This window comes from Agelaius phoeniceus, chromosome 32, assembly GCF_051311805.1.
Source record: "Agelaius phoeniceus isolate bAgePho1 chromosome 32, bAgePho1.hap1, whole genome shotgun sequence".
NCBI classification, from domain to species: Eukaryota; Metazoa; Chordata; class Aves; order Passeriformes; family Icteridae; genus Agelaius; species Agelaius phoeniceus.
Window position 1 is genome coordinate 633,220 of NC_135296.1, and position 20,962 is coordinate 654,181.

Below are 20,962 nucleotides of genomic sequence, written 5' to 3' on the forward strand. Positions count from 1 at the left end.
TTTCCCAGAATTTCCCCAGGATTTCCCCAGGATTTTTCCCAGAATTTCCCCAGGATTTTCCGCAGGATTTTCCCAGAATTTTCCCAGAATTTTCCCAGAATTTTCCCAGGATTTCCCCAGGATTTTCCCAGTAATTTCCCCAGGATTTCCCCAGGATTTTCCCCAGGATTTTTCCCAGGATTTTTCCCAGGATCCCAACCTGGGGAATGCTGAAAACCTCCCAAAATCCAAGGATTGTCCAAGGATTGTCCAAGGACTTTCTAAGGATTTTCCCAGGATTTTCCCCAGGCTTTCCCCAGAATTTTCCCCAGGATTTTCCCAGGATTTTCCCAGGATTTCCCCAGAATTTTCCCAGGATTTTCCCAGGATTTTCCCAGGATTTTCCCAGGATTTTTCCCAGGATTTTCCCAGGATCCCAACCTTGGGAATGCTGAAAACCTCCCAAAATCCAAGGATTATCCAAGGATTTCCCCAGGATTTCCCCAGGATTTCCCCAGGATTTTCCCCAGAATTTCCCCAGAATTTTCCCAGAATTTCCCCAGGATTTCCCCAGAATTTCCCCAGGATTTCCCCAGGATTTTCCCAGAATTTCCCCAGGATTTCCCCAGAATTTTCCCAGGATTTTTCCCAGGATTTTCCCAGGATTTCCCCAGAATTTTCCCAGGATTTTTCCCAGGACTTTCCAAGGATTTTCCCAGAATTTCCCCAGAATTTCCCCAGGATTTTCCCAGAATTTCCCCAGGATTTTCCCAGGATTTTCCCCATAATTTTTCCCAGGATCCCAACCTGGGGAATGCTGAAAACCTCCCAAAATCCAAGGATTGTCCAAGGATGTTTCCAGGATTTTCCCAGGATTTTCCCAGGATTTCCCCAGGATTTCCCCAGGATTTTTCCCAGGATTTTTCCCAGGATTTCCCCAGGATTTTCCCAGGATTTTCCCAGAATTTTCCCCAGGATTTTCCCAGAATTTCCCCAGAATTTTCCCAGGATTTTTCCCAGGATTTTTCCCAGGATTTTTCCCAGGATTTTCCCAGGATTTTCCCCAGGGATTTCCCCAGGATTTTCCCAGGATTTTTCCCAGGATTTTTCCCAGGATCCCAACCTTGGGAATGCTGAAAACCTCCCAAAATCCAAGGATTGTCCAAGGATTGTCCAAGGACTTTCCAAGGATTTTCCCAGAATTTTCCCAGGATTTTTCCCAGGATTTTCCCAGGATTTTTCCCAGGATTTCCCCAGAATTTTCCAAGGATTTTCCCAGAATTTTCCCAGAATTTCCCCAGGATTTCCCCAGGATTTTCCCAGGATTTTCCCAGGATTTCCCCAGGATTTTTCCCAGGATTTCCCCAGGATTTTTCCCAGGATTTTCCCAGGATTTTTCCAGGATTTTCCCAGGATTTTTCCCAGTATTTTCCCCAGAATTTTCCCAGGATTTTTCCAAGGATTTCCCCAGGATTTTTCCCAGAATTTTCCCAGGATTTTCCCAGGATTTTTCCCACGATTTTCCCCAGAATTTTCCCAGAATTTTCCCAGGATTTTCCCAGGATTTTCCCAGGATTTTTCCAGGATTTTCCCCAGGATTTTCCCACAATCCCAACCTTGGGAAAGCTGAAAACCTCCCAAAAATCCAAGGATTTTCCCAGGATTTTTCCCAGGATTTCCCCAGAATTTTCCCAGAATTTTCCCAGGATTTTCCCAGGATTTTTCCCAGAATTTTCCCAGAATTTTTCCCAGGATTTTCCCAGGATTTTTCCCCGGATCCCAACCTTGGGAATGCTGATCCATGGGGCTGGGGGGGGGTCCCATCCCCGCGTGCCCCCCCGGGCGCATCCCCATCCCCTTCATCTGCCCGTAGCGAGGATCCTCCGCCATTCCCTTCTCGTGCATCGCGTCCAGGGGCTGCAGGGGGCAAAAAAACATCCCAGAAAATCAGAATTCCTGCAGGAAACGCTGATCCCAACCCACGGAATTGTGTCCCAAAAAATCAGAGAATTCCTGCATGAAATTCTGTTCCCAACCCACCCAAACCTGCAGAATTATGTCCCAAAAAATCAGAATTCCTGCAGGAAACGCTGATCCCAACCCATGGAATTGTGTCCCAAAAAATCAGATTTTAGTAGAGAATTCCCACAGAATTATATCCCAAAAAATCAGAAAATTCCTAAAGGAAACTCTGATCCCAACCCGCCCAAACCTGCAGAATTATGTCACAAAAAAATCAGATTTTAGTAGAGAATTCCCACAGAATTATATCCCAAAAAATCAGAAAATTCCTAAAGGAAATTGTGATCCCAACCCGCCCATCCCTGCAGAATTATATCCCAAAAAAATCAGATTTTAGTAGAGAATTCCCACAGAATTATATCCCAAAACAATCAGATTTTAGCAGAGAATTCCCACAGAATTATATCCCAAAACAATCAGATTTTAGCAGAGAATTCCTAAAGGAAATTCTGATCCCAACCGATAGAATTGTATCCCAAAAAATCAGAGAATTCCTGAAGGAAATTCTCATCACAACCCATGGAATTATATCCCAAAAAATCAGAGAATTCCTGAAGGAAATTCTGTTCCCAACCCGCCCAACCCTGCAGAATTATGTCCCAAAAAAATCAGATTTTAGCAGAGAATTCCTGAAGGAAATTCTGCTCCCAACCTTGCAGAATTATATCTCAAAAAAATCAGATTTTAGTAGATAATTCCCACAGAATTATATCCCAAAAAATCAGAATTCCTGAAGGAAACGCTGCTCCCAACCCACGGAATTATATCCCAAAAAATCAGAAAATTCCTGGATAAAATTCTGATCCCAACCCGCCCAACCCTGCAGAATTAAATCCCAAAAAAAAATCAGATTTTAGTAGAGAATTCCCACAGAATTATATCCCAAAAAAATCAGATTTTAGCAGAGAATTCCTGAAGGAAATTCTGTTCCCAACCCACGGAATTATATCCCAAAAAATCAGAGAATTCCTGAAGGAAACGCTGTTCCCAACCGATAGAATTGTATCCCAAAAAATCAGAATTCCTGCAGGAAATTCTGTTCCCAACCCATAGAATTGTATCCCAAAAAATCAGAGAATTCCTGCAGGAAATTCTGATCCCAACCCACAGAATTATATCACAAAAAATCAGAAAATTCCTGAGGGAAATTCTGATCCCAACCCGCCCAACCCTGCAGAATTATGTCCCAAAAAAATCAGATTTTAGCAGAGAATTCCTGAAGGAAATTCTGATCCCAACCCACGGAATTGTATCCCAAAAAATCAGAAAATTCCTGGATAAAATTCTGTTCCCAACCCACCCAAACCTGCAGAATTATATCCCAAAAAATCAGAAAATTCCTAAAGGAAATTCTGATCCCAACCCTGCAGAATTATGACCCAAAAAATCAGAAAATTCCTGAAGAAATTCTCATCCCAACCCACGGAATTGTGCCCCAAAAAATCAGAGAATTCCTGAGGGAAATTCTGCTCCCAACCCACAGAATTATATCCCAAAAAATCAGAATTCCTGCAGGAAATTCTGATCCCAACCCACAGAATTATATCCCAAAAAATCAGAAAATTCCTAAAGGAAATTCTGTTCCCAACCCGCCCAACCCTGCAGAATTATATCCCAAAAAAATCAGATTTTAGTAGAGAATTCCCACAGAATTATATCCCAAAAAATCAGAAAATTCCTGGATAAAATTCTGTTCCCAACCCGCCCAACCCTGCGGAATTATATCCCAAAAAAATCAGATTTTAGTAGAGAATTCCCACAGAATTATATCCCAAAAAATTCAGATTTTAGCAGAGAATTCCTGCAGGAAATTCTGATCCCAACCCACAGAATTATATCCCAAAAAATCAGAATATTCCTGCAGGAAATTGTGATCCCAGCCCACAGAATTCCCAGAGAATTGGAAAATAATTTAATTATTCCCAGAAATTCCAGATTTCAGCTGCTCTGGCCTCAAAAATCCTCCCTCCAGCACGATTCCCTGGATGATTTTTTAATTAAAATAATAATAATAATAATAATAATAATAATAATAATAATAATAATAATAATAATAATAATAATAATAATAATAATTATTATTATTATTATTATTATTATTATTATTATTATTATTATTATTATTATTATTATTATTATTATTAGTCCTGCCCAAAATCCAGGAGGAAAAATCTCTCAATTCATGAGTTCATTAACGGGGTGGGATCAGGGATTTGCCCATTCTTGAGGTTTTTCGGGGCATTTTTGGAGGAGGAGAGTCTGGACTCCTTCATCTTCATCTTCATCTTCCTCTCCTTCTTCTTCTCCTTCTTCTTCTTCTCCTTCTTCATCTTCTTCACCCTCATCTTCATCTTCTTCACCTTCCTCTCCTTCTTCTCCTTCATCTTCATCTTCTTCATCTTCCTCACCTTCTTCTCCATCTTCTTCACCTTTTTTCTTCTTCTTCTCCTTCTCCTCTCCTTCACCATCATCTTCATCTTCTTCACCTTCCTCTCCTTCTTCTTCTTCACCTTCATCTTCTTCACCTTCCTCTCCTTCTTCTTCTTCTCCTTCATCTTCTTCACCTTCCTCTCCATCTTCTACTTCCCCTTTTTTCTTCTCCTTCATCTTCATCTTCTTCACCTTCCTCTTCTCCTTCTTCTTCTTCACCTCCTTCTTCTCTTCTCCTTCATCTTCTTTTCCTTCTTCTCCTTCTTCATCTTCTTCTCCACCTTCATCTTCCTCTCCTTCTTCTTCTCCTTCTCCTCCATCATCTTCATCTTCTTCTCCTTCTTCTTCTTCACCTTTTTTCTTCTCCTTCTTCTCCTTCTCCACCATCTTCATCTTCTTCACCTTCCTCTCCTTCTTCTTCTCCATCTTCTTCCTCACCTTTTTTCTCCTTCACCTCCTTCTCCTTCTCCTCTTCTTCATCTTCTTCTTCTCCTTCTTCATCTTCTTCTCCACCTTCTTCATCTTCCTCTCCTTCTCCATCATCTTCTTCACCTTCCTCTCCTTCATCTTCATCTTCTTCACCTTCCTCTCCTTCATCTTCATCTTCTTCACCTTCCTCTCCTCCTTCTTCTTCACCTTTTTTCTTCTCCACCATCTTCATCTTCTTCACCTTCCTCTCCTTCTTCTTCTTCTTCTCCATCTTCACCTTTTTTCTTCTTCACCTCCTTCTCCTTCACCTTCTTCTCTTCTCCTTCATCTTCTTCTTCTCTTCCTTCTTCTCCTTCTTCATCCTCTTCTTCTTTTCCTTCTTCATCTTCTTTTCCACCTTCTTCATCTTCCTCTCCTTCTTCTTCCCCATCTTCTTCTTCACCTTCCTCTCCTTCTTCTCCTCCCTCTTCTCCTCCAATTTCTTCACTTCTTCATCTTCTTCTCTTCTTTCTTCTCCATCTTCTTCATCTTCTTCACCTTCCTCTCCTTCTTCTCCACCTTCTTCACCTCCTGGGATTCTGAGTCTGGATTTTTGGGATTCTGAAATTCTGGGATTCTGGGTTTTTGAGGTCTGGGATTCTGAAATTCTGGGATTTTGAGTCTGGAATTTTGCGTTTCTGGAATTCTGGGATTTTGAGTGAGTCTGGAATTTTGGGATTCTGGAATTCTGGGATTCTGAGTCTGGAATTTTGCCTTTCTGGAAATCTGGGATTCTGAGGTCTGGGATTCTGAAATTCTGGATTTTTGAGGTCTGGGATTCCGAAATTCTGGGATTCTGGGATTCTGAGGTCCGGGATTCTGAAATTCTGCGACTCTGAGTCTGGAATTTTGCGTTTCTGGAATTCTGGGATTCTGAGTCTGGAATTTTGCGTTTCTGGAATTCTGGGATTTTGAGTCTGGAATTTTGCGTTTCTGAAATTCTGGGATTCTGAAATTCTGGGATTCTGAGTCTGGAATTTTGCCTTTCTGGAAATCTGGGATTCTGGAATTCTGAAATTCTGGAATTTTACGTTTCTGGGATTCTGGGTTTTTTGAGGTCTGGGATTCTGAAATTCTGGGATTTTGAGTCCGAAATTTTCCGTTTCTGGAATTCTGGGGTTTTGAGGTCTGGGATTCTGAAATTCTGGATTTTTGAGGTCTGGGATTCTGAAATTCTGGGATTTTGAGTCCGGAATTTTGGGTTTCTGGAATTCTGGGTTTTTGAGGCCTGGGATTCTGAAATTCTGGAATTTTGGGATTCTGGAATTCTGGGTTTTTGAGTCTGGAATTTTGCATTTCTGGAATTCTGGGATTCTGAAATTCTGGGATTTTGCGTTTCTGGAATTCTGAAATTCTGGGATTTTGAGTCCAAAATTTTCCGTTTCTGGAATTCTGGGTTTTTGAGGTCTGGGATTCTGAAATTCTGGAATTTTGCGTTTCTGGAATTCTGGGATTCTGAGTCTGGAATTTTGGGATTCTGGAATTCTGGGATTCTGAGTCTGGAATTTTGCCTTTCTGGAAATCTGGGATTCTGGAATTCTGGGATTCTGAAATTCTGGAATTTTACGTTTCTGGGATTCTGGGATTCTGGAATTCTGGGATTCTGAAATTCTGGAATTTTACGTTTCTGGGATTCTGGGTTTTTTGAGGTCTGGGATTCTGAAATTCTGGGATTTTGAGTCCGAAATTTTCCGTTTCTGGAATTCTGGGTTTTTGAGGTCTGGGATTCTGAGGTCTGGGATTCTGAAATTCTGGGATTTTGCCTTTCTGGAATTCTGGGTTTTTGAGGTCTGGGATTCTGAAATTCTGGGATTCTGAGGTCTGGGATTCTGCAATTCTGGAATTTTGCGTTTCTGGAATTCTGGGTTTTTGAGGTCTGGGATTCTGAAATTCTGGGATTTTGAGTCTGGAATTTTGCACTTCTGAAATTCTGGGATTTTGAGTCTGGAATTTTGGGTTTCTGGGATTCTGAGGTCTGGGATTCTGAAATTCTGGAATTTTGGGTTTCTGGGATTCTGAGGTCTGGGATTCTGAAATTCTGGAATTTTGGGATTCTGGAATTTTGCGTTTCTGAAATTCTGGGATTCTGAGGTCTGGGATTCTGAAATTCTGGGTTTTTGAGGTCTGGGATTCTGAAATTCTGAAACTCTGGGATTCTGAGGTCTGGGATTCTGGAATGTTGGGTTCCTGCTGCTCCTCACTCACCTTGTGCAGGGGGTGGATGGTGTCCGGCGCGTAGCCCGGCGCCGGCAGCGCATGCCCGGAGTGGCCGGAGTGGCCGGAGCCGGGGGAGGGGCCGGGGGAGGGGCCCAGCATGGAGCTGGGGGAGGGGCCAGGCCCGGGGGAGGGGCCGGGCCGGGGGGTCCCGCCCAGGGGGGGCTCTGGAGTGGCCATCTCACATCAGGAGCTGGGAACGGGCACCTGGAATGGGGAAATCTGGGTTAATTATGGCAAGAATTAAAGATTAATATTAATAATTAATGATTAATAATTAATATTTAATATTTAGTATTTAACAGTTGATAATTCTGGGATTGAGGGAGACCCAAGGGGTCCCACCCAGGGGGGGCTCCGGAGTGGCCACCTCACATCAGGAGCTGGGAACAGGCACCTGGAATGAGGGATTGAGGTTAATTATGGGAATAATTAATGAAAATTATCAATAATTAATAATTTATTATCAATAATTTATAGTTAATGAATTTGGAACTGAGGGAGAGCCAGGGGGTCCCACCCAGGGGGGGCTCTGGAGTGGCCATCTCACATCAGGAGCTGGGAACGGGCACCTGGAATGGGGAAATCTGGGTTAATTATGGCAATAATTAAAGATTAATAGTTAATAATTATTAATTAATGATTAATATTTAATATTTAGTATTTAATAGTTGATAATTCTGGGATTGAGGGAGAGGAAGGGGGTCCTGCCCAGGGGGGGCTCTGGAGTGGCCATCTCACATCAGGAGCTGGGAACGGGCACCTGGAATGGGGATTGGGGTTAATTACGGGAGTAATTAATAATTAATAATAATTAATAATTGATAATTAATGACTAATAATTAATTATCCGAGCCGAGGGAGCACCAGGTGGGAAATGTCCTTCCCAATCCATGGTCAAGGAACGAGCAAGGAACTCTCCACAGTTTGTGCTCCTCAGGCATGAGGAATTCAAAAATTCATTTAAAAATTCAATAATTAAAAATGAAGATTAAAGTTAAAATGAAGTAATTAAAATCTAAAATAATTTCATTTAAATTAAATAATTAAAGTTAATTAATTTAAATTTTCTTCATTTATTACACCATTTCTACTTTTTTCCATTTATTTTTATTTAATAGAATTATTTTATTTCAATTAAATAAATAAAATTTAATTATTTGACATTTTCTCCATTCCTCCTCATTTTCATTTATTTTTTATTTAATTAAAATTATTTCATTTCAATTAAATAAATAAAATTTAACTCTTCGAAATTTTCTCTATCCCTCCTCTTTTTCATTTAATTTCATTTATTTAATTTGAATGATTTATTTGTATTAAACAATTAAAAATCAATTTTTTGACATTTCCTCCATTCCTCCTCCTTTTCATTTCAATTTTCATTTAATAAAAATTATTTCCGTTTAATTAAATAATTTAAATTCAATTTTTTGAAATTTTCTTCATTCCTCTTATTTTTCATTTAATTAAAATTATTTCATTTCAATTAAATAATCAAAATTTAATTATTTGACATTTTCTCCAATCCTTCTCTTTTCGATTAAATTAAATTTAATTTAATTTAATTATATTTATTAAATCACCTACCTAAGGGCATGGTAGTCCTCGATGCCTCACAGGGACGAGCTCCTAACGCCAGGCTGGGGGAAAAATGAGAATTAATTATGAATTAATGAGGGAATTTCATTATTCTCTGAGGGGGGATCTTTTGAGGGGGGATCGATCCTGAGGGGACTGAGGGAAAATTCTCTGAGGGGAAACTTTGAGGGAGATCCTATGAGGGAGATCCTATGAGGGGATCCTATGAGGGGATTCCATGAGGGGAAATCCCATGAGGGGAAATCAATCCTGAGGGGTTGAGGGGGGATTCTCTGAGGGGAAACTTTGAGGGGATCCCATGAGGGGGGATCAATCCTGAGGGGTTGAGGGGGGATCAATCCTGAGGGAGCTGAAGGGGGATCCTCGAAGGGGATTCCATTAGGGGAAATCCCATGAGGGGAGATCAATCCTGAGGGGTTGAGGGGGGATTCTCTGAGGGGAAACTTTGAGGGGATCTTATGAGGGGGGATCAATCCTGAGGGGTTGAGGGGGGATCCTCTGAGGGGATCCCATAAGAGGGAATCGTTTCTGAGGGGTTGAGGGAGGATCCTATGAGGGGAACCTTTGAGGGGATCCCATGAGGGGAGATCAATCCTGAGGGAGCTGAAGGGGGATCCTCTAAGGGGGGATCCCATGAGGGGAGATCGATCCTGAGGGGTTGAGGGGGGATCAGTTCTGAGGGAGCTGAAGGGGGATCCTCTAAGGGGATTCCATGAGGGGAGATCCCATGAGGGGAGATCGATCCTGAGGGGTTGAGGGAGCTGAAGGGGGATCCTCTAAGGGGGGATCCCATGAGGGGAGATCGATCCTGAGGGGTTGAGGGGGATCAATCCTGAGGGAGCTGAAGGGGGATCCTCTAAGGGGATTCCATGAGGGGAGATCCCATGAGGGGAGATCGATCCTGAGGGGTTGAGGGAGCTGAAGGGGGATCCTCTGAGGGGATTATTCCATGAGGGGAGATCGATCCTGAGGGGTTGAGGGGGGATCAGTTCTGAGGGGATCCTCTGAGGGGGGATCCCATGAGAAGGAATCGTTTCTGAGGGGTTGAGGGAGGATCCTATGAGGGGAACCTTTGAGGGGATCCCATGAGGGGGGATTGATCCTTGGGGTTTGAGGGGGGATTCTCTGAGGGGATTCTTTGAAGGGGGAATGATCCTGGGAGGCTGAAGGAAGTTCGTATGAAGGGGAATCCTCTGAGGGGGAATCAATCCTGGGGCTTTGAGGGGGGATCCTCTGAGAGGATCCCATGAGGGGCGATCCCATGAGGGCATCCATCCTAAGGGGGATCCTATGAGGGAAACATTTGGGGGGGATCCTCTGAGGGGATATCAATCCCGAGGGGAACCTTTGAGGGGATCCTCTGAGGGGGAATCGATCCTAAAGGGAACTGAGGGACATTCCTATGAGAGAGTATCCTATGAGGGGAGCTCGATCTTGACGGGGCTGAGGGGGGATCCTATGAGAGGGCATCAATCCTGAGGGGGCTGAGGGGGGATCCTATGAGGGGATCCTATGAGAGGGGATCGATCCTGAGGGGGCCGAGGGGGTCCCGCTCCTGTGAGGGGGAGGAGAACCCCAAGGCCCCGCGCTGAGGGCGCCGCCGGTGCCGAACAAAGGGCCCGTGACCCTCGCGGGCCGCCGTATCCTCCCCTCACCTCCCCTTAGCCGGCCTTACCGGAGCTGGAGCCCTTCCCGGAACCCTTCCCGAAGCTCATCCCGGCCCGATCCCGACGCGATCCCGAGCCCGGTGCCGGCAGGGGGAACAAAGGAGCCGCCGGAGCCGCCGCCGCCGCCTCAGGGAGCGCCGGGCCCGCGCCTGCGCGTCCCGCCCCACGCCGCCGCCCCGCCCACCGCGCTCGCTCAGCCAATGGCGCGGCGAGCCGGTGCCGGCACGGCCAATGAGAGGCGAGCGGAGGGACGCGCGCGCGGCGGTCGGGGCTCCGCCCACAGCAAGAGCAGCCAATGGGAACGCGGCGCGCTGCCCCCCCAAAGTAAGGGGAAGGAGGGTGGAAAAGACAGGCCACGCCCACCCTCGGTGCGGCAGCCAATGGGAGCCGAGCTCGGCCGATTTCCCCCGTCCCCAGCCTGACTAAGCTGTCAGTCACTCATCCAGCCAGCCAATCAGCGTGGAATTCTCCCTCCGCGGCCAATGAGAAGGCGGGGACTGAAGAGGGGGGAGGCGGGGCTTGAGGGGCGCGCATGCGCAGAGCGCGCGGCACTGCGGCGGGGGGGAGGGGTGGGAGCGAAGCCGGGCGCCGGTGGGGGAGGGGCGGAAAAGGGGGAGGGGATCCCCGGATTTGGGGAGTCCCAGTCCAGGGGGATCCCGAGGTTTGAGGGGTCCCAGGAATTTGGGGGTGTCCCAGGGATTTGGGGGGGTCCCAATCCAGAGGGATCCCAGAATTTGGGGGGGGCCCAGTCCAGATCAAATCCACGGGGGTCCCAGGGATTTTGGGGGTCCCAGCCCAGGAGGACCCCGAGATCCTGAGGGTCCCAGGAATTTGGGGGATCCCATTCCAAGGGACCCAGCATCCCCCTCATCCCCTGGAAGATCCCCCTATGTCTCCATCCTCATCTTCGTTCAATATCTTTATTATTAACTCCAGATTTATAAAGAACAAAGAGAAATAAAAAGAAAATCCCAGGCCATGGGGAGCCAGGAGGATGAGGAGCCCTCAGCCAGGTGTCCCCCAAACAGGGATCAAGGTGGCTCTGCCCACCTGGGCTCACTGGGGACCATCCAGAGCAGATCCTCCCATGGGGGATGGATTGATGGTGGAGACCACCAAGGCTATCTAGTGTTGCCGAAGACCACCAAAACAGGTAAAAATTGAGATTTTTCTGGGTCAGAAGTTGACAAATCCAGGAGGATGAGGAGCCCTCAGCCAGGTGTCCTCCAAACAGGGATCAAGGTGGCTCTGCCCACCTGGGCCCACTGGGGACCACCCAGAGCAGATCCTCCCGTGTGGGATGGATTCATGGTGGAGAAGACACCTCTGAGGCAATCAAGAGCTGCTTGAGACCACCACAAGAGTGAAAAACTGAGATTTTTCAGGCCTCAGAAGGTGACAAATCCAGGAGGATGAGGAGCCCTCAGCCGGGTGTTCCCCAAACGAGGATCAAGAAGGTTCTGCCCACCTGGGCCCACTGGGGACCATCCAGAGCAGATCCTCCCATGGGGGATGGATTGATGGTGGAGAAGACACCTCTGAGGCAATCAAGAGCTGCTTGAGACCACCACAAGAGTGAAAAGCTGAGATTTTTCAAGGGATCAGAAGTTGACAAATCCGGGAGGACGTGGAACCCTCCAAACGAGGATCAGGAGGGTTCTGCCCACCTGGGCTCACTGGGGACCATCCAGGGCGGATCCTCCTGTGCAGGACGGAGCTGGAGCAGCGCCTGAAGCTCTCCCTGCGCTCTGGGCTGCCCGCAGTGCTGGCTGCACTGGTGCTTGATCAAGTTGCAGCTCTGCGAGAAGCTCTTCCCGCACTCCCCGCACTCGTAGGGCCTCTCCCCCGTGTGGCACCTCTGGTGGGCCACCAGCCCCGAGCTCTGCGAGAAGCTCTTCCCGCACTGCCCGCACTCGTAGGGCCGCTCCCCCGTGTGGCTCCTGTGGTGCACAATGAGGCTGAAGCTGGCGCTGAAGCTCTTCCCGCACTGCCAGCACACGTAGGGCCTCTCCCCGGTGTGGATCCTCCGGTGCTTGACCAGGCTCGAGTTGTGCTTGAAGCCCACGCCGCAGTCGGGGCAGCGGAAGGGCCTCTCGTCCGTGTGGATGCGCTGGTGCAGGAGGAGGTCGGACGTGGTGTGGAACCTCTTCCAGCACTGGCCGCACTCGTAGGGCCTCTCCCCGGTGTGGATGCGCTGGTGGACGACGAGAGCCGAGTTGTTCTTGAAGCTCTTCCCGCAGTCGGGGCAGCAGAACGGCCTCTCCTCGGTGTGGGTGCGCTGGTGCTTGAGGAGAGAGGAGCTGGTGTAAAACCTCTGGTGGCACTGATCGCACGCGTAGGGCCTCTCCTCAGCGTGGTCCCTCTGGTGGATGATCAGGCTGGAGCTCTCCTCACACTCCCCGGCGTGCATGAACTGGGCCTTGACCACGTTGGAGTCGTCACCGAAGCCCATCCCACACTCGGAGAGGTGGAACGGCTTCTCCTCCGCGTGTGAGCCCTGGTGCACCACGAGGTCTCCGATGCTCTGAAACCTCTGACTGCACTGCTCGCACCCGTAGGGCTTGTCCCCAGCGTGGCTCCTCTGGTGGACAATCAGGTTGGAGCTGTTGGTGAAGCCCTTCCCACACTGGGGGCACTCGTAGGGCCGCTCCCCCGTGTGGCTCCTGTGGTGGACGATCAGCTGGGAGCTCCTGCCGAAGCTCTTCCCGCACACGCCGCACTCGTAGGGCTTCTCCCCGCTGTGCATCCTCTGGTGGACGACCAGGTAGGAGCTGGTGTTGAAGCTCTTGCCGCACTCGCCGCACACGTAGGGCCTCTCCCCGGTGTGCACGCGCCGGTGCGTGGTGAGGGTGGAGTTCTCCCTGAAGCCCTTGCCGCACTCAGGGCAGCGGAACGGCCTCTCCTCGGTGTGGATGCGCCGGTGGCTGCGGAGGGTGGAGCTGCTCTGGAACCTCTTCTGGCACACGTCGCACTGGTAGGGCCTCTCGCCCGTGTGGTTCCTCTGGTGGACAATGAGGTGGGAGCTGGTGCTGAAGCTCTTCCCGCACAGCCCGCACGCGTAGGACCTCTCCCCGTTGTGCATCCTCTGGTGGACGATCAGGTAGGACCTGGTGTTGAAGCTCTTGCCGCACTCCCCGCACTCGTAGGGGCGCTCCCCGGTGTGGATTCTGCAGTGGCGGATCAGGGATGATCTCCACCTGAAGCTCTTCCCGCATTCCAAGCACTCGTGGGGCTTCTCCACATCCTGGAGCTGCTCTTGAACCTCCAGCTCCGAGCTCTGACCCTGGTCCAGGGTTGGTTTTTCCCCCTGAGATCCCAGCTCTTGCTCCATGTGGTTCCTTAGGTGGACAATCAGGTGGGACCTTTTGGTGAAGCTCTTCCCACATTCCAAGCACGCATGGGGCTTCTCCTGCCCATCCTGGAGCTGCTCATGGAGCCCCAGCTCTGAGCTCTGAGCCCCTTCCTGATGCAGGGTTGGTTTCTCTCCCTCAGACCCCAGCTGTTCCTCCATGTGGTTCCTCAGGTGGACAATCAGGTGGGACCTTTTGGTGAAGCTCTTCCCACACTCCGAGCACTCGTGGGGATTCTCCTGCCCATCCTGGAGCTGCTCCCGGAGCCCCAGCTCCGAGCTCTGACCCAGGTCCAGGGTGGGTTTTTCCCCCTCAGATCCCGGGTGTTGTTCCATGTGGTTCCTCAGGTGGACAATCAGGTGGGACCTTTTGGTGAAGCTCTTCCCGCACTCCGAGCGCTCGTGGGGCTTCTCCTGCCCATCCTGGAGCTGCTCTTGAACCTCCAGCTCTGAGCTCTCACCCTGGTCCAAGTTGGGTTTTTCCCTCTCAGATCCCGGGTGTTGCTCCATGAGGTTCCGCAGGTGGACAATCAGGTGGGACCTCTTGGTGAAGCTCTTCCCGCACTCCGAGCGCTCGTGGGGCTTCTCCTGCCCCTCCTGGAGCTGCTCCCGGAGCCCCAGCTCGGGGCTCTGAGCCCCTCCCTGGCCCAGGCCGGCTCTTTGCCCCTCGGATCCCCGCGCTCTGCGTTTGCAGCCCCTCCTGCTCAGGCATCTCCGCGGCTTCTCCTCCCCGCTGGCTTCTCCCTGCGCCCTGGAGCCGCTCAAAACGGCCTCGGCCACCGGCTCCTCGCTGCTCTCCATGCTCAGCTCCTGCTCTGGGGGAGGAAGGACAAGGACACCGTGGGATTGGCCCCGTGGGGACAAGGACACCATGGGATTGGCCCCGTGGGGACAAGGACACCATGGGATTGGCCCCCGTGGGGACACCATGGGATTGGCCCCACAAGGTCCCGATGGGATTTGCCTCCATCCAAGTTCAGGATGGGATTTGCCTCCATCCAAGGACAGGATGGGATTTGCCCCACAAGGAAAATTTGGGATTTGCCCCTATCCAAGGACAGGATGGGGTTTGGGATTTGCCCCACAAGTTCAGGATGGGGTTCAGGATCTGCCCCACAAGTTCAGGATGGGGTTCAGGATCTGCCCCCCAAGTTCACGATGGGGTTCAGGATCTGCCCCACAGGGTCACGATGGGGTTCAGGATCTGCCCCACAGGTTCACGATGGGGTTCAGGATCTGCCCCACAGGTTCAGGATGGGGTTCAGGATCTGCCCCACAGGGTCACAATGGGGTTCGGGATTTGCCCCCCTCCCTCAGGGCAGCACCAGGCCATGCCCCAGGGCTGGGCTGGAGCAGCACCGAGGGGGCAAAGGGGCCCTGCCTTCCTCCTCACCTGCCTGGGGCTCCCGGGCCGGGCTCCTCTTCCTCACAGCCTCCTCCTCCTCCTCGCTGGGCCCGCGTTTGGCGCTGGGGGATCCCGGCCTGGGGCAGGACAAGGCCTGAGCCCTTTGCTGCTGCTGCTGGAGGCCTCAGGGCCCTTCCAGCCCTGAGATTCCCTGAAAAATCCTCGCGCTCGGATTTTTTTGGGTTTCTTTTTGTTTTCTCCCCTCCTGAGAAGCTGAGGAAGCCTCAGAGGAAAAGAAAAGCAATAATTATCTGCTGCTGTGGAATGCAACAGGCCCAGCTCCGATTGGTCCACGCTGGGTGTTTTTAATTAAGGGCCAATCACGGTCAGCTTTTGTTATCATTCCTTTTCTATTCCCTTCAAGCCTTCTGATGAAATCCTTTCTTCTATTCTTTAGTACTCCTATTTTAGTATTCCTATTTCTTTTAATATAACATATATATATAAATATATATGTTTTAATATAACATATATATAAACATAACATATATAATAAAATAATAAATATAATTTTAGTATATATATTAATATTTAGAGAGTTTCAATACATACTTTTCTTTCAATATAATATCTATCATAAAATAATAAATCAGCCTTCTGATGAAATCCTTCTATTCTTTTAGTATAGTTTTAGTATATAATTTTCTTTTAATATATCATAACATAAATATAAATAAATATATATAATAAATATATATAAATACATAAATAAATATAGCATAACATATATATAAATATATATAAAAAAATAATAAATCAGCCTTCTGATGAAATCCTTTCTTCTATTCTTTAGCATAGTTTTAGCATACAATTTTCTTTTCAAGTAATATATACCATAAAATGCAATATATATATCACATTTTAATGTAATATATATATTAAAATAATACAGTTTAATGTAATATTCATGGTAAAATAATAAATCAGCCTTCTGAAACACAGGATTCTCGTCTCTTCCTTCGCCCTGGGACCCTTGAAACCACCCCCAGCCTCCCGCATCCCTCGGGGCTGCCCCGGGCTCCGGGATCGCTCCGGGGCTCCCGCGGTCCCCCCCGGCTCTCCCGGGCATCCCCAGAGCCGAGATCGCCCCCGAGCCCGCCCGGACCGGGCGATGCCACCGGGGACCCCCCAAAATCCCTCCCCAGGGACATTTCGGGCTCGGCTTTGGGGTCCTGCCCCCCAAAAATCCCTCCCGGAGCCCCCCCCGCCATGGGTTCGGGGCGAGCTCCCCCTCCCCGCTCACCTGCGGGGCCCGGGGGGCGACGCCGGCGGGGCCGGGGCAGCTGCGGCCGGAGCGGGGACGGGGCCGCTCCTCCTCTTCCTCTGTCCCTCCTCTTCCTCCCGCTCCTCCTTCTCTCCCTCCTCCTCCTCCTGCTCCTGTGTCCCTCCTCTTCCTCCCGCTCCCAAAAGCAGCCGCGCTCTGCCCCGGGCGGGTTCCGGGAGCGCTTTCCCCGCCGGTGCCGCCGTTACTGGGAGGGAACTGGGAGCGCTGGGAGGGAACTGGGAGCGCTTTCCCTGCCGGTGCCGCCGTTACTGGGAGCGCTGGGATGGAACTGGGAGCGCTTTCCCTGCCGGTGCCGCCGTTACTGGGAGCGCTGGGAGGGAACTGGGAGCGAGCAGCGCCCGGCGGCGGGCGGGGCCAACCTGAATGGGCGTGGTTATGTAAATCCGGGAGCGATCGCGCGCTGGGATTGGCGGGCGGGAGGAGCGCGGGGTTTGCTCGGTGACGTCATGGGCTGAGGGGAGGAGCGTCCGGTGTGAGGGGACCGGGAATGGCGACCGGGAATGGGGACAGAGACCGGGAATGGGGACCGGGAATGGGGAATGGAGACCGGGACTGGGAATGGGGACGTGGAATGGGGACCGTGGGGTGCCCAAAGCCCTGAGGAACCCCCAAATCTGCCCCAGGAACCCTCAACTCCCTCGGAGCCAGCATCCCCCTCATGCCCATCCTTGTTTTAGTTCAACGTCTTTATTTTCAACCTCAGATTTATAAAGGACAAAGAGAAATAAAAAGAAAATCCCAGGCCATGGGGAGCCAGGAGGATGAGGAGCCCTCAGCCTGGTGTCCTCCAAACAGGGATCAAGGTGGCTCTGCCCACCTGGGCCCACTGGGGACCATCCAGAGCAGATCCTCCCGTGTGGGATGGATTGATGGTGGAGACCACCAAGGCTATCTAGTGTTGCTGAAGACCACCAAAAGAGGTAAAAATTGAGATTTTTCTGGGTCAGAAGGTGACAAATCCGGGAGGATGAGGAGCCCTCAGCCAGGTGTTCCCCAAACACGGATCAAGGTGGCTCTGCCCACCTGGGCCCACTGGGCCCCATCCAGAGCAGATCCTCCCGTGTGGGATGGAGCTGGAGCAGCCCACGGAGCTCTTCCCACCTCAGTGCTGGCTCTCCAGGTGTCTGGTCATGCTGCAGCTCGTGGTGAAGCCCTTCCCACACTGGGGACACTGGAATGGCTTCTCCCCGGTGTGGCTGCGCTGGTGGATCACCAGGTTGGACTTGTGCCTGAATCCCTTGCCACAATCGGGGCAGCAGAACGGCCTCTCCTCGGTGTGCATCAGCTGGTGGCTGAGGAGATGGGAGCTGGTCAGGAACCTCTTCTTGCACTGCTCGCACTCGTAGGGCTTCTCCCCGCTGTGGCCCCTCTGGTGGTAAATCAGGTGGGACTTGGACATGAAGCCCTTCCCGCACTGCCCGCACTCGTAGGGCCGCTCCCCGGTGTGGATCATCTGGTGGGTGAGCAGGTAGGACCTGGTGGTGAAGCTCTTCCCGCACTTCCTGCACTCGTAGGGCCTCACCTCGGTGTGGCACTTCTGGTGCACGATCAGGCTGGAGCTCTGCGAGAAGCTCCTCCAGCAGTACTCGCACTCGTAGGGCCGCTCCGCGTGGCTCCTCTGGTGGGCAAACAGGTTGGAGCTCTGCGTGAAGCTCTTGCCGCAGCGCCCGCACACGTACGGCCTCTCCCCGGTGTGGATGCGCCGGTGCTTGACCAGGCTGGACTTTTGCCTGAAGCCCCTGCCGCAGTCGGGGCAGCCAAACGGCTTCTCCCCGGTGTGGATGCGCTGGTGCTCGGCCAGCAGGGAGCTGGTCGGGAAGGAATTTTTACACTGCCCGCACTCGTAGGGCCTCTCCCCGGAGTGGGTGCGGCGGTGCCTGACCAGGGCCGAGTTCTCCTTGAAGCTCATCCCGCACTCGGGGCACGGGAAGGGCCTCTCGCCCGTGTGCGAGCGCCGGTGGACGACGAGGGAGGAGCTGCTCTGGAACTTCTTGTGGCACTGCTCGCACTCGTAGGGCTTCTCCCCAGTGTGAGTCCTCAGGTGGCTGCTCAGGTGGGACTTCCAGCTGAAGCTCTTCCCACAGTGCTGGCACTCGTAGGGCCTCTCCCCGGTGTGGATCCTCCTCTGGTGGAGAAGCAGCTGGGAGCTCCAGCTGAAGCTCTGCCCACACTCCCCACACTTGTAGGGTTTCTCCCCTGTGTGGATTCTGCTGTGCTCCAACAGGTTGGATCTCCACCTGAAGCTCTTCCCACACTCCGAGCACTTGTGGGGCTTCTTCTCCCCATCCTGGAGCTGCTCACGGAGCCCCAGCTCTGAGCTCTGACCCTGGTCCAAGTTGAGTTTTTCCCCCTCGGATCTCAGCTGTTGCCCAGTGTGGATTCTGCAGTGCTTGATCAAGGATGATCTCCACATGAAGCTCTTCCCACATTCCGAGCACTCGTGGGGCTTCTTCTTCTCCCCATCCTGGAGCTGCTCACGGACCCCCAGCTCTGAGCTCTGACCCTGGTCCAGGGTGGGTTTTTCCCCCTCAGATCCCGTGTGGATTTTTTGGTGGACAACCAGGCAGGATCTCCTCTTGAAGCTCTTCCCGCATTCCGAGCGCTCGTGGGGCTTCTTCTCCCCATCCTGGAGCTGCTCTTGGACCCCCAGCTCTGATCTCTGACCCTGGTCCAGGGTGGGTTTTTCCCCCTCAGATCCCGGGTGTTCCTCCATGTGGTTCCTCAGGTGGGCACCCAGCTCGGAGCTCCTGCTGAAGCTCTTCCCGCACTCCGAGCGCTCGTGGGGCTTCTCCTGCCCCTCCTGGAGCTGCTCCCGGAGCCCCAGCTCGGGGCTCTGAGCCCCTCCCTGGCCCAGGCCGGCTCTTTGCCCCTCGGATCCCCGCGCTCTGCGTTTGCAGCCCCTCCTGCTCAGGCATCTCCGCGGCTTCTCCTCCCCGCTGGCTTCTCCCCGCGCCCTGGAGCCGCTCAAAACGGCCTCGGCCACCGGCTCCTCGCTGCTCTCCATGCTCAGCTCCTGCTCTGGGGGAGGAAGGACAAGGACACCGTGGGATTGGCCCCGTGGGGACAAGGACACCGTGGGATTGGCCCCGTGGGGACACGATGGGATTTGCCCCCATGGGGACAAGGATGGGATTTGCCTCCCCTGCCCCCCAAAATCCCTCCCGGAGCCCCCCCCGCCATGGGTTCGGGGCGAGCTCCCCCTCCCCGCTCACCTGCGGCCCCCGGGGGGCGATGCCGGCGGGACCGGGGCAGCTGCGGCCGGAGCGGGGACGGGGCCGCTCCTCCTCCTCCTCTTCCTCCTGCTCCTTCTGCCGCTCCTCCTCCTCCTCTGTCCCTCCTTTTCCTGTTCCTGGTCCTCCTTCTCTCCCTCCTCCTCCTCCTGCTCCTGTGTCCCTCCTCTTCCTCCCGCTCCTCCTCCGCTCCCAAAGCAGCCGCGCTCTGCCCCGGGCGGGTTCCGAGAGCGCTGGGATGGAACTGGGAGCACTGGGAGGGAACTGGGAGCGCTTTCCCTGCCGGTGCCGCCGTTACTGGGAGCACTGGGAGGGAACTGGGAGCGCTTTCCCTGCCGGTGCCGCCGTTACTGGGAGCGCTGGGAGGGAACTGGGAGCTCCGGCGGTCCCGGTATCCGGTTCCGGAGCTCGGAGCCCGGTCCGGGCGGTTCCTGTGCCGGTGTCCGGTCAGAGGTGTTCAATGTCCGGTCCCGGAGCTCGGAGCCCGTTCCAATCCCGGTACCGGTCCCGGAGCCCGTTCCGGTTTCAGTTCCTGAGCTCAGAGCCCGGTCCGGGCGGTTCCGGTGTCGGTGTCCGGTCCAATCCCGGTACCGGAGCCCGGAGCCCATTCCGGTCCCGGTCCCTGAGCTCAAAGCCCGGTCCCGGTTTTCGGTCTCGGAGCTCGGAGCCCGTTCCGGTCCCGGAGCTCAGAGCCCGATCCGGGCGGTTCCGGTGCTGGTGTCCGGTTCCGGAGCTCAGAGCCCGATCCGGGCGGTTCCGGTGTCCGGTTCCGGAGCTCAGAGCCCGATCCGGGCGGTGCCGGTGTCGGTGTCCGATCCCTGAGCCCGGAGCCCGTTCCGGTCCCGGTTCCGGTGCCGGTTCCGGAGCTCAGAGCCCGTTCCGGTTCCGGTGCCGGTTCCGGAGCTCAGAGCCCGTTCCGGTCCCGGTGCCGGTTCCGGAGCTCAGAGCCCGATCCGGGCGGTTCCGGTGTCGGTGCCCGGTCCGGGCGGTTCTGGAGCTCAGAGCCCGGTCCGGGCGGTTCCGGTGTCGGTTCCGGAGCTCAGAGCCCGGTCCGGGCGGTTCCGGTGTCCGGTCCCTGAGCTCAGAGCCCGGTCCGGGCGGTTCCGGTCCCGGTTCCGGAGCTCAGAGCCCGGTCCGGGCGGTTCCGGTGCCGGTGCCCGGTTCCGGAGCTCGGGGAGGGGCGAATTTGGGGTCTCCAGGTGAAGGGGGCGGGGCCACCCCACCCTTTGTCCCTCCCCCCCGCCTTGGGGACATCCAGAGATGTCACCCCCCCCCCCCCTTTGTCACCTCCCCCTTGAGGACATCCCGGGC

At 52.5% G+C, this 20,962-nt stretch overlaps 2 protein-coding genes across 5 annotated transcripts in view; both read right to left on the bottom strand.

Annotated features, from left to right (window-relative positions):
* The window catches only part of SMARCA4 (SWI/SNF related BAF chromatin remodeling complex subunit ATPase 4), a 78,637-nt gene extending 68,089 nt beyond the window's left edge, over window positions 1-10,548 (bottom strand). For all 4 annotated transcript variants that reach the window (XM_077192345.1, XM_077192344.1, XM_077192343.1 and 1 more), the window contains exons 1-4: window positions 10,391-10,548; window positions 8,704-8,756; window positions 7,105-7,320; window positions 1,764-1,896 (exon numbers count right to left, since the gene is read on the bottom strand). In XM_077192345.1, the coding sequence (XP_077048460.1) occupies window positions 1,764-1,896; window positions 7,105-7,293 (322 nt within the window). In that variant the 5' untranslated portion in view covers window positions 7,294-7,320; window positions 8,704-8,756; window positions 10,391-10,548. The remainder of the gene's footprint in view (window positions 1-1,763; window positions 1,897-7,104; window positions 7,321-8,703; window positions 8,757-10,390) is intronic.
* Window positions 10,549-11,288: 740 nt separating this feature from the next.
* On the bottom strand, window positions 11,289-20,216 carry LOC129133966 (uncharacterized). The gene is made up of 5 exons (XM_077192220.1): window positions 19,634-20,216; window positions 17,525-19,439; window positions 16,380-16,625; window positions 15,125-15,213; window positions 11,289-14,546 (listed from the first exon to the last, which is right to left on the bottom strand). Exons 2-5 carry the CDS (start codon window positions 19,423-19,425, stop codon window positions 12,031-12,033), a joined length of 4,752 nt encoding a protein of 1,583 aa, XP_077048335.1. The 5' UTR covers window positions 19,426-19,439; window positions 19,634-20,216; the 3' UTR covers window positions 11,289-12,030.
* Between the last annotated feature and the right edge of the window lie 746 nt (window positions 20,217-20,962).

What these genes read in the sequence shown, in the direction of transcription:
- LOC129133966 (XM_077192220.1), bottom strand. Translation starts at nt 19,425, where the DNA reads ATGGAGAGCAGCGAGGAGCCGGTGGCCGAGGCCGTTTTGAGCGGCTCC. An exon ending in TCGCCCCCCGGGCCCCGCAG is followed by an intron (nt 15,214 to 16,379) that starts GTGAGCGGGGAG and finishes GTCCTGCCCCAG; the next exon opens with GCCGGGATCCCCCAGCGCCA. An exon ending in GGCCCGGGAGCCCCAGGCAG is followed by an intron (nt 14,547 to 15,124) that starts GTGAGGAGGAAG and finishes TTCCTCCCCCAG; the next exon opens with AGCAGGAGCTGAGCATGGAG.